Here is a 12458-nt window from a genome sequence, read left to right on the forward strand (position 1 = left end):
GCCCGCGCGCGGAGGCCACGCCCCCCCCCCCCCCCCCGGCCTCCCCGCTGTCACCCGGCGGCCGCGCGCGAGCTCGGGCACTGCCTGCGGGGGACGGCACGTGGAGGCTGCTCGCGGTAGGTGGGCACCAGGCCGGGCACGGGAGGGAAGGCCTGGGGCGGCCCTGCCTGACCGCGGGAGCCCCTTCCCCTTTGCGCCGCGCCCGGAGAAGCCGGGAAGCCGGGGCTTAGCTTCGCTTTGCTGGAGAACCGAGGGACCGTCTTCACTGTCTGTTGGGGGACAGTGGATTCGCCTCCCGCTGGGGTTAAAGGGAACTGGTTGTGAGAGGGATTGGCCTGAAGGGCGAGGCGGCGCGGGCGAGCAGGACGGTTACTCGATTTGGATAAGCAAGTCTGATAGGAAGCTTCTTTTCTACAAATTACAGAGGTGACAAGGTAGTGTGGTACAGAGCAGGAATCCCATACACCCATCTACAGACTGCATTTCCCTGGGAGGCGCCTAATGTGTTGTTGCCTTGCACAGATTGAGTCTCCTGAATACCTGGGGCAGCCTGAGGATCCGGCTCCACCAAGGTGCCACAGGACGTGTTCCTCTCTGCGCTGCACTGGGACCTTCCCCGAATTCTTCGGTTGCAAAGCTGCTTGACAGTTTTGTTTGTATCCCGTGCCTAGGCGCCCTGCACTCTGAAGTTGCACTACTCAGGCCTGGGTTCTCCTCTGAGTTTTACCACTGATCCCTGGTACAAATTCAAGCCTGTGCTCAAAGTTGAAAAAAAGCACAAAGCACAGCTCAAATTTGCATCAGACAGAAAGTGAACTTAGGGCAGCGTGCATGGCTCTGGTGTGGGACAGGTGATAGACTCCTGAAGTGGAAGAAGTGGTGCAGAGAGGGCACCACCCATGCTGCCCTGCTTCCAGCTCCTGCGCATAGGAGGAGGCAGGGGTGGTGATCTCTACACCTTCCACCCCCCTAACGGGGCTGGCTGCACTTATCGCTTGGGCTGTAGGGCCGACCTGTGTGATGTGGCCCTGCAGCCCCAGAGGGAGCCTGGCCTCATCTCTGGAGTCCATGCGGAGCTGCACGCTGAGCGCCGGGGTGATGACTGGAGGGTCAGCCTGGAGGACCATAGCAGCCAAGGTGAGCAGCAAGCAGGGCAGCCTTGCACCTGGGCAATTGCAGTTCTGGGCTGGAATGATCAAGGGGCTTCACAGGGACCCTGCCTGCCTCCCAAACGCCCTATCAGATTGGATGGACAGTTGTCTTGACCTGCATCTTCCCACTCAAGGTGTGCAGTGTCAGAAGCTCTCTGTGGGACTGGCCCCCAATGGTCGCTGCCTAGCTGGAAGCATCTAAACAGGGGCTGGGAGGTAGATGCAGGGCCTGCCATCATCAGGGAAGTATCATAGTGGGGATGATCTGGGGCCTTGGGAGCCAAACTCAGATGACTCAGTTTCCAAATTTGTTGAGGCACCTTGTTTTTGTCTGAAGGCGGTTATATGTTGCATTATGTTTGAATGATCAGGGCATAGGTCTTGCTCCTTGACTGGCAGGCATTTGTAGTCAACCTCAGAAGGCCTGGGCTTTGCTGCTGTCCCTTCACGTCTCTGGGTCTCGAGTTCCTCATAGGTATAATGTAAGGCTTTGTAAGGTCGGTTTCAGGAGTGTTGGGGAGATTAGGTTAACTATAGGAGCCAACATTCATTTAGTGCTTACTGTGGGCACCAGGTACTGTTCTAAGCGCATCGAATGTCGGTGAACACTAATACAGTCCCCATTTTACAGACAACAAACATTAAGCATAGCTTAATTTTCAGGTGACATAGCTGGTAAGATAGAGCCAAGATCTCAACCCAGACAGTCCATGGTATGCCATTAACTGTTTTTGTGTTAGAGCTGGGTGAGAAACATGTCTGAGGATGGCACCTCAGCAGAGTGAGGGAAGGAGTCCATTCCTTCCATATGCCTTGTGGGACGGCATAAAAAATAAACTTGTTCTCAACTCACTAGGAGCTTAATATCTGGTGTCACCTGCCGAGGGACTTCAGGTGTTGAGAAGTTGATGACAAGTGTCATGTTCTCCTCCCTCATGTTCCCCAGAAAAGCGAAGGAGGCCAGATTTCTCCTCTCCTGACTCTGGTCATTTCTGTTTTTGTCATTCTCTGTATCTGTCTGGTGCCCTGCCATCAACAGGGACTCTGGTCAATAATGTCCGACTCCCAAGGGGTCACAGGCTGGAGTTGAGTGATGGAGACCTTGTGACTTTTGGCCCTGAAGGGCCCCCAGGAACCAGCCCTTCAGAGTTCTACTTCATGTTTCAACAAGTCCGAGTCAAACCTCAAGATTTTGCGGCCATTACCATCCCGAGGTCTAGTGGTGAAGAGGGAACTGGGACTGGCTTCCAGCCTATGCTGCCCCCACAAGGGGCCCCAAAGCGCCCCCTCAGCACCCTTTCCCCTTCCCCGAAAGCCACGTTGATCCTCAATTCCATCGGTAGTCTCAGCAAGCTCAGACCCCTTCCCCTCACCTTTTCCCGGAGTGGGGGTGGGCCACAGAAACTGCCTGTTCCCACTCCTCCTAGGGAGGTGGGGAGTACCCCTTCTGACCCACCCCCAAGAAATCGGAGGAAATCAGCTCACCGAGTGTTGGCAGAGCTGGATGATGAGGGAGAGATTCCTGAGGCTCCCCCAGTCTTTATGGAGCCCAGAAAGAAACTCCGTGTAGAGACAACCCCACAGACACCTGCTGGGTAAGTGGAGAGAACTTTCTCAATTTTAATTCCTTTTTTATTCTTTTTTAGTGCCCTGGGCTGGAAGGTGGCCCTCTGCTCTGGGGATAGGAATGGGGATGGGAATAGGAGGTGGACAGAGGTGGAACAGATGTTGAATTGGCAAGACCTGGGTTAGCTCTACTGTTGAGGTTCACCACTGGTCCAGTGAGTCTATCTAAGTTCCCTCTAGGATTACCCAGGGGAAAGTTCTAGGCTACTACAGGTTTCTAGTGACCCTGATTTTCTGTGTCACTTTCTTCAGCAATCGACGTGGATGCCCTTGGAAGCACCCAGTGAGCACTCCCAGGGCTCCCCCTGCAGCTGGGGGCGAGGAGCCCTGTGCAGCCACTTGTTGCTACCTACCCCAAGAAGAAACAGTTGCCTGGGTTCAGTGCGACGGTTGTGATGTCTGGTTCCATGTGGCCTGTGTTGGCTACAGCATCCAGGCTGCCAGGGAGGCTGACTTCCGGTGCCCAGGGTGTCATGTAGGCATCCAGACTTAAGGCCCACCACCGGGGTACCAGAGGACAGGGAGCCAGCACCTCCAGGCCAGGGGTAGACAGTGGAGCACCGATGGATCCTAAGAAATGCTCCCATCTTCCCTTGCCTCCCTGGGAGGGAATGACTACAGGGGATCGTGCCCATTGCTATGGACACTGATTCAAGGCTGGAAGAGGCCCTCATGGCCAAGGTGACAGAAGAGATGGTTTCCTGCCAAAGATATTGTTGCCTCCGGAAGTTGCAAGCTGGAAATTCCATTACAAGCTGTAGGTAGGTCCTTGTCGTCAGAGGCACTAGAGTGTCTGGTCAGAGCACCCGTCAATTGCAGAGGCAATGCCTGGGCAGACTTGGAACAAACAAGCGCTTAATGTTCTTGGATGGCATCACTAAGGCATACTGGGAAAACCCAAGACATGACCTCAAAGCTTTTACATTGTGGGTAAACCACTGACAGACCATGATCTTGAACTGGCTTTTCAGAGCTTTGCTTCTATTTCCAAATAAATAAGCAGCTTCATTGAATCCTAGACATTTATTCTTTTTCTAGGTCTGACACTCCTGGCTTTCCAGTTCTTGAAAGAATGATATGGTCTGGAAAACTAACTGACTTTTTTTTTTTTACAATAGTCACAGAGAAAGAGAGAGAGAGAGAGGCAGAGACATAGGCAGAGGGAGAAGCAGGCTCCATGCACCGGGAGCCTGATGTGGGATTCGATCCTGGGTCTCCAGGATCGCGCCCTGGGCCAAAGGCAGGCGCCAAACTGCTGCGCCACCCAGGGATCCCAACTAACTGACTCTTAGGGGAAGAGATGAGCAAAGCACAGAGAAATGTGAACCTGCTCACTTGAAATAGAATGGGCTGGAGGTGGGAGAATGGAAAAGAGGTACCTAAGGTTCCTATTTTAAAGGAAAAACAGGGAAGCCCTTGTGGCTCAGCGGGTTTAGCACTGCCTCCAGCCCAGGGCGTGATCCTAGAGATCCGGGATCGAGTCCCACATCAGGCTCCCTGCATGGAGCCTGCTTCTCCCTCTGCCTGTGTCTTTGCCCCTCTCTCTCTCTATGAATAAATAAAATGTTTAAAAGAAAAATAGATCCACTGTCTTAAAGTAGATGAAATTTGGTCAAGTTCTTGAGGATGGTGGAACCTTTACAAATTTCACCAGTACTATTATAGAAGAGAGAAAACCTGGTACCCAGGTAGAGCAGATACTGACTTTATTCAGCATGAATGAGCCTAACCCATCTACAGTTAGCCAAGCCAACATATTGTCAATGGTGTAGCTCTTACTAGGAAAGCTTTATGTTGACCTATTAGCAATCTTTGTCCATTTCCTTCTATCCCTACTTAAATCAGCCCAAGGTTTGGTTGGTTTTTTCCCACATCAAGAAAACAGCTCCAGGCAAGAGCCCCAATTAAGTAATGGCAGAGCCAGGACAAAAACATGGGGGTTTGGGGAGTTGCTCATGGACAGACTAGGCCAAAACCTCAAGTGGAAACCAAATGGACTTTGGTATTAACAAAGCATATAACAGGGGATCCCTGGGTGGCGCAGCGGTTTAGTGCCTGCCTTTGGCCCAGGGCGCGATCCTGGAGACCCGGGATCGAATCCCACATCAGGCTCCTGGTGCATGGAGCCTGCTTCTCCCTCTGCCTATGTCTCTGCATCTCTCTCTCTCTCTCTCTCTCTCTCTGACTATCATAAATAAATAAAATTTTAAAAAATTAAAACAAAACAAAAAACAAAGCATACAACAAAACAAAGATGGAGTTTCTAGTTGGGGCAATAGCAGAAAAAAGGTATCTAAAGATCATTCCTGGGATCCCTGGGTGGCGCAGCGGTTTGGCGCCTGCCTTTGGCCCAGGGCGTGATCCTGGAGACCCGGGATCGAATCCCATATCAGGCTCCCGATGCATGGAGCCTGCTTCTCCCTCTGCCTGTGTCTCTGCCTCTCTCTCTCTCTCTCTGTGACTATCATAAGTAAATAAATAAAAATTAAAAAAAAAATAAAAATAAAAATAAAGATCAGGGATCCCTGGGTGGCGCAGCGGTTTAGCGCCTGCCTTTGGCCCAGGGCGCGATCCTGGAGACCCAGGATCGAATCCCACGTCAGGCTTCCGGTGCATGGAGCCTGCTTCTCCCTCTGCCTGTGTCTCTGCCTCTCTCTCTCTCTCTCTCTGTGACTATCATAAGTAAATAAATAAAAATTTAAAAAAAAAAAAGATCATTCCTTAGTATAAAAACACTAAGAACACTTCCAGAGTAGAGAGAAGAAAGCAAAAAGCCAGGTCCTAATAGGCAATGAGCTATAAAAATAAGGCATGCCAGGGATGCCTGGGTGGCTCAGTCAGGTGAGTGCTTGACTCTTGATTTCAGCTCAGGTTGTGTGATCTCAGGGTCCTGGGATGGAGTCCCAGGAGTCTCCAGGCTGCTTCTCCTGTCCACCCCCATCCCCACTCTCTCTAAAATAAAGTAAAAATAAGGCATTCCACTCAGATTTCCCCAGGCTCTGAAGAACTAGTTCACTTATAGGGGCACTCTCCAAGTAAGTGGGTTCCAATACCGGCTCTCCCTCGGACACCCTGTGGCTAAGCAGTTTGAATGGCACCTTGGTTTCAGGTGGGATCTAAGAGCTATTTATATCTAACTATTGGGTATCCCCAACCCCTCTTCAGTAACCACAGGAGGACAAACCAAAGACAAAAGTATCTACTTACTGTGTCCCAGGCTTCTTTATTTAAGAAAGTGATGAGTGATGTGGGGATTAAAAACAAGAGCATCCTTGAACTTCACCTTTCCTCCAACCAGCCACCCCCCTCCCCGAAACTCCCTGCCTCTACACCCTTTGTGTTCCCAGATCCTTTCTTAGTGAATGAAGAACTTAATCCCAAAGCCCTGCTACAAACCCCAGGTTCTCCTTCCCTAGCGCTCCTTCTTCCTCTGGCCCCCATTCCTGGGAAGGGCCAGCACCTCAATTTGAATGCATGGGAGAGCCCAGAGTGGTGACAGACACAGAGGGAAAGCCTTCACCCTCAGGGAGAGGGACTGAGGAGTAGAGCGTAGTGAAGTGAGGGCCCCCATAGCCTGGGGTACCAAAATGGGGCCCTGGCGCCAGAGGAAAGGATACTGGTGCCCCTGAGAAAGGGGACCCAGCAGCCTCAAAATCCTCTCGTTGTGAATAGTCACTGCTTGATCGTTTGCCCTTCTGCCGACGATTGCAGAACCACACTCGGACCACCTGGGATGGAAGACATGAGGTACAGTGACACTTGATCTGAAGCTCAGGGAAATGGGGCTGGCTTTGCTTAGTCATTTGACCCAAAGCCAACAGGTCTAGAGCGGTTGGAGGGCACGAGGCAGAGCTAGGGAGGTGGTGACGGGGGAGGAGACTGGAGGACACAGGGACAAGGCACTCACATCCTTCTCAAGGCCGAGCTGCTGGGCAATGTGGCTGATCTGCTGCAGGGTGGGCTTCGGGCACTGCAGGAACATGTTCTCCAGGTTGCCTCTCACTCGGTTCTCAATACTTGTTCGCTTTCTCTTTCGGGCCTGCACGAGGGTCTCTGCTTTGCATATCTGGGGAGATAGGGAGTGAGTGGCAAGGGAGGAGAAAATGGAATGGCAGGCTTTGGATCTCTTGAGCACCATGAGGGTAGTGACTCCAGAGCTCGTTGCTAAGGGTCCCCACTGACTAGATGGATCACCAGCAACAGATGGTATGAAATAGAATCCTGGAAATGTGGGTCTAGACAAGGCAGTTCTGGACCCCTTTCCCAACAGAACCAAGGAATTCTATTCCATCCCACTGAGGATTACTGCCCCCAAGAAGGAAAGTGACAAACCAGGGACAGAAGCATTGAAAACTGGGCCAAGAGACTGGGGCAGTTCACTGAGCCTCCCTCCCCACCCTCACCTCCTGTAGATTTTCATTGTTGTCAGCTTCCTCCACCCACTTCTGCAGCAGGGGCCGCAGCTTACACATATTCTTGAAACTGAGCTGCAGAGCCTCAAAACGGCAGATGGTTGTTTGGCTGAACACCTTCCCTGGGGAGACCAGTTGAAAAAAATACAAGGTGAGGCAGGAAGGCAGGAGGCAGTAACTTCCGGACCCCAAGACCCAGGGTCTCCCCATCTTTTCCCTCCCAAGACCTCACACCAGGGTTCTACTTCTTCCCACAGGGAACTCAAGGTCCAGGTATTTTTTTTACCCTCCCTCTCTACCCTATTTCATGTGTGGAGGTAAAGCCTGCCCCTGCCCCCTGCCCCCAAAACACCCTTCCCTTGCTCCCCTGGTGGGAAGAAAAGCCCAAGCCCAGGCGTGTTCTTCCAGAGGTGTGTTCCCTGTGTACTGTGGGTCAGGACAATACTGAGGGAGACCCACCAAAGAGAACCCCCAGGGTGAGCCCCACATCCGCCTGAGTATATCCTAGGGTGATCCTCTTCTGCTTCAGGAGCTTGGCAAATTGCTCCAGGTCTTTCTGCAGGGCTTTGATGTCTTGGGACTGCATCCAAAAAAGGCAGAGGATACATAAGAACATAAGTGTGTAACTTGTCCGTCCCCCTTCCCACCTGGACCCCAAGAACCTGACTGTGGCCTCAAGGAATGGTCCATGGAGTATCTGCACCCAGATTATCCACCAAAAATCTAGTGATGACCTATCTACAAACGTCATTCACCCCAGAAAACAATGCATCCAGTCCACACAGAGCTCCATGCATGCACAGACGGAAAGGCAGGCCCTGGCCTCCATGAGAGCAAACACCCATCCAGTTATTAAGGGAGCTGCTGCCTGTGAGCCCACTAATACAAAAGATTTTATGAGTATGACCCCAACTTGAGGCGGTTTTGAGACTAGACAAAGTAAAGGGCACCATGTCTCTAATTGTCATTTCAATATATTCTCCCCCAGTGTGCTTCCAGAGTAGGACAGGGTATGCATAGACACAAACACACAACAAAATGTATTTCTGAAAAGGTGTGAATTAAATGATAGGTAGACAGCTGGTGCTCATTTTTAAAATCAAACTATTCCTTATTTTTACTCTATCTTTTTGCAACATACAGGCATTCTCCTTGATGAATTCAACAGATTTAGTGCTCTTTCTGTAAACCAGTGGCTACACAACTGGACAGAAAGCCCTGGCCTCAAGGGGCTTCCATTCTAATATGGAGAGACAAGTAATTATGCAGTATGTTACTAGGTTAGAAGCACTATGGGAAAAGGTACAGCAGGGTAGATTATGGGCATGGGGACAATTTTAAATAAAAGAAAGTGATGCTCGAGCAACCCCATGCGGTGAGTGGTGCAGGGTGAAAGGCTGAGGGCTGGGAAGGGATGAGAGGAGCTCACGAAATCCAAGGGGGGGTAGGGTAGATTCTGTGGATACTGTGGTGCGTGAAACGGGGAGCTGCTGAATGGATGTGGAGTAAAATGATCTGATTTTGAAATGTTCACTCCAGTTGACATGTTGACATCAGACTAAGGAGGCAACTTCAGTAAACACCCCCCTGCCTCCCGCATCCCACCCCATCTTACCCCCCATAGACAGGGGGGCTGGGACTAGGGCGGTAGTGATTGCTTCAGGGTGTATTTCCAAGGCAAAGATAGCTTAGTTTCCAAAAGATGGGATGTAGAATGTGAAAGGAATGAGGACAACCGGTTGGGGCCTTGAGCCGCTGGGTGTTAGATAGGGTGGAGCAGTTCATGTCGCCATCCCAGCAGGAGACAGAAAATGTGGTTGTCCTGTCTACAAGGCATGTGAGCTTGAAGGTAGATGAGAGGAAACTAAGGTAGACAGAGCAGGTGATGGACAGGCACTCCAATGAGGGCAGGTGGCCAAAGGGACCAGTAGAGCAGCTAAAACTTCTGTGACGTCCCGGAGGCTTTGAGAAGTATTCCGAGGGTGATCAATCCCATCAAGCTCAAAGAGGCCAACTTCGGCTCAGTTCATGCTTCAGACCTTTAAATGTCTTCCGCTCCCCATCATGGCTAGGTGATGGGGAGTGGAGTAGGTCCAAATCCTACTTTGGGGATTTGAAATACAGTAACCTCTGCTCAGATCCTAGCTTCATCATTTAGTAGTTAGGACCCGTGAAACAGGCTAATAATGCCTCCCCGGGAGATTTTGTGCCAGTTAATGAGGTAATGATGTAGGCACTGAGCACACAGCCAGGCACTTAGGAAATGGACAATTGGCATCCATTATCATTCAAGGCCCACTCGCCTCCTACAAAGTCTAGGACTCGGCTGGCTGAAGCGCTCGCACCTCCTTCTGGGAGGTCTAATGGCTTAGTACTTGATCTCTAATTGCTTACACTGGTCTCTTTGGAGGGCTGGAAGCTACATCCTTAAGAGTCCTTGGCAGGGGGACGCCTGGGTGGCTCAGTGGTTGAGCGTCTGCCTTTGGCTCAGATTGTGATCCCGGGGTCCTGGGATCACAATCTCCCCACAGGGAGCCTGCCTCTCCCTCTGCCCAGGTCTCTGCCTCTAGGTCTTTCATGAATAAATAAATAAAATCTTCTAAAAAAGGAAAAATCCTTGGCCAGGGCTGGACACATAAGTCTTTCAGGCCCTCAGCAGACCCTACGTTTGGGGAATGGCCTGGCGGGGACATCCACCACTTCAGTTTTTGTCTCATTTACAACTTACGGAATTAAGGCCGATATCAGTTAAAGTTCTCTACGAGGGGGTGCCAGGGGGTGCACTTGCGTAATGGTAACTCACTGGCCCCAAGGCAGAGGTCAAGGGAAGGCAAGCCCTAAACTTGACGGCAGGTAAACCCAGCCCCACGCTTCCACACACAGCCCAAACAGGAGCTTCTGGCAGAAATCAGTCACACCCTACACTTGCAGGAACAATAACCCTAGGATAAGCACGGTTTTTACCCTCAGGCCGTACTTAACCCGAAGGCCAAGGTCCTGAGTCCCGTAGGGATCAAATTTTCAAGAAGGGTTAAGGTGGGAAGAGGGTCTCAAACCCCAAGCTGGGTCTGGTACTGGGCTGGTCATCAGAGTGATGCCACCCCAGTCAGGCCAGGCCTGGAAGTGGGAAGGGGCTACTAGACGCGCAGGGGGGTGGGGGGACAAGGCCAGCCTGGGGCAGCTTCCGACCCGGGGCTGCCCAGCGCTCTGCTTGTGGCTTCTCAGGCCGCACACCCCTCTCTGCCCGGGTGGCCGCCCCAGCCCGGTCCCCTGTCGCGCTCCGCGCCTAGGAGCCTAGGCCACCGCCTCCGCCTCCCGCGGCCGCCCCCCAACCCGGCGCCCCAGCCCGGCTGCAGCTCACTCGCCTCCTCGGGGTTTTGCTCCAGCTTCTCCTTGTCCGGCTTCACGACCCCGGGTGGGGCGGCGCAGGGCTCGGGGGAGGCCCCCTCGGAGCTGCCCTCCAGGCCGGCTCCCCGCTCGCCCTCCGGCTGGGAGGTGTCCAGGCCGCCTTGGGGCAGCAGCCCCACTCCCACCTGAGGTCCACAGTACGCCATCCCCCCGCAGAACTCATAGGGCGGGGGGCACGGGGGGAGCCCCCACACCTCGGCGCCAGGTCCGACCCCGGGCCCGAGGGCCGGCCCGCCCGGAGGCCCCGGGAAGCTCAGCCAGGCCCGGGGGTCACCCCAGCCGGGATCCGGCCCTCCCGGCCCGTCGCCTCCACCGCCCGGCGAGGGCGAGAAGGCCAAGTCGGAAGCCAGGTGTCCCGCCATGGGGAACAGAGGCGCCCCAAGCCGGGGGCCTGGAAAAATGAGGGCTCTCCTAAGGGCTGCTCAACACCTCTCTCCCTCCCCAATCCCACCCACTGGCCTTGACCTCTGGCCCCGCCCCCTGGATGGGTGGAGGACCAGGGCGGTGGGGGTGGGAGAAACTGAGGCCAAGGGCGCTGGCCTGAAGGTGGCGGTGGTCGGTCGCTCCAGCTAGGCACCCGGTCAGAGCCGTGTGGGGTGGCCTGGACACCTCCTCCCTGTTGTTCAGGAGCCCAGGTGCTGGACCCCCCTCCAAAGACTCTGGCACCATCTCCTGACTGGGCCCTGCCATCCTCTCAGCCCCTAAACACTCTGGAGTGTGCCTGCGTGGGGAGCCACTGTAGCCACCCCTCAACTCCTTAACAGCCCTCATTCCCAACCGCCCCACACCTCGGCATTCCCATCCCAATTACTGGCCAGCTTCCGTGACACCAAAGCCACAGATGCCCCGTAGCCGTCTGCCCAGCCAGCTGAATTCCACCCCATCTACAAGGGCAGGCTGCCAGGCAAGGCCTCCCTTCTGTGCCTCGAGTCTTCTGCCCCAGAGCCCCGTACCTACCAGACCCAGGGACTGGCCTCCACTTCCCCTTCTAAGGCCCAGACTCTGGACTGACTGGGCCCACATTCTCTAACCTTTGTGCAGACAGAACACTTGGACACATTTACACCCCAGGCCCCCCACAAGGAGACCCCCACACCGGGTTGGTTCCTCGTCTCCCATCAGAGACCCAAATATCTAGCCCTGTTGTTGACTGTTCCTCCTCTAGCCCTAGGCCCTGGCTGAGGAGAGCCAAAGGAGAGAGCTGGGCAGAAAAAAAGTATCTGAGTTCAGGTTCAAAGAAGCTTGGAAGGCACTGGGGGAAGGGGGCAGCACAATGGCCTTGGTTGGACAATCCCAGTCCCCAGAGGGGGCAGCTCGAGCCCTAAACAAGTGCTCAACCCTTGAATGGGCCTGGATGGCTCCCCTGGGGTCAGCTTCCTGCCCCCCAACCCCCAGCCCCAATCCCCCCCCACAGAATCCCCCTCAAAGCAGCTAAAAGAACTCCAGCAACACCACCCCCCTATCCCCTCAAAGCCTGAGCCTCAGACGGGGCCCCCCATTGAGAACCTAGGTATCCTGCTCCCCTTCCTCTGGAGGACTGGGGCGTCCAGCCTCCTCATCCACCCCTCCCCCAGAGCCCCAGGCCAAGGGATGCACTTTGTTTAGTGGGGCTGGTTGAAAGAAGCTGAAGAGGTGGAGAGCGATTTGGGGAGGGGGTGCAGGAAGCCTGCCCTAAACTCTCCCGCCCAGGGTCTATTTTCCTGGGCCTTCCTGACAGTCCTGGGGGCCCATACTGTTGGCTTAGTACTTGATTCTGTTTGCAAGAGAATAGCTCTCAGGCATCCTGTCTATGAAGGAGGATGTCTGCTCCCCAAACCTGCCTTAAATGGAGGCTCTAGAGTAAATTGGGAGATGGGATCAA

General features: G+C 53.7%; 2 protein-coding genes across 2 annotated transcripts; one reads left to right on the forward strand and one right to left on the reverse strand.

Moving 5' to 3' along the window:
* Nucleotides 1-28: 28 nt before the first annotated feature.
* Nucleotides 29-3795, forward strand: TCF19 (transcription factor 19). Its single transcript, XM_038553481.1, has 4 exons — nt 29-116; nt 523-1137; nt 2191-2746; nt 3030-3795. Exons 2-4 carry the CDS (start codon nt 900-902, stop codon nt 3268-3270), a joined length of 1035 nt encoding a protein of 344 aa, XP_038409409.1. The 5' UTR covers nt 29-116; nt 523-899; the 3' UTR covers nt 3271-3795.
* A 2202-nt stretch (nt 3796-5997) lies between these two features.
* Nucleotides 5998-10959, reverse strand: LOC481709 (POU domain, class 5, transcription factor 1). The gene is made up of 5 exons (XM_038553312.1): nt 10555-10959; nt 7649-7769; nt 7181-7311; nt 6685-6843; nt 5998-6505 (listed from the first exon to the last, which is right to left on the reverse strand). The coding sequence occupies exons 1-5, from the start codon at nt 10957-10959 to the stop codon at nt 6239-6241; spliced, it is 1083 nt and encodes a 360-aa protein (XP_038409240.1). The 3' UTR covers nt 5998-6238.
* Nucleotides 10960-12458: the final 1499 nt, after the last annotated feature.

The sequence above is a fragment of the Canis lupus genome, chromosome 12, assembly GCF_011100685.1.
Source record: "Canis lupus familiaris isolate Mischka breed German Shepherd chromosome 12, alternate assembly UU_Cfam_GSD_1.0, whole genome shotgun sequence".
NCBI classification, from domain to species: Eukaryota; Metazoa; Chordata; class Mammalia; order Carnivora; family Canidae; genus Canis; species Canis lupus.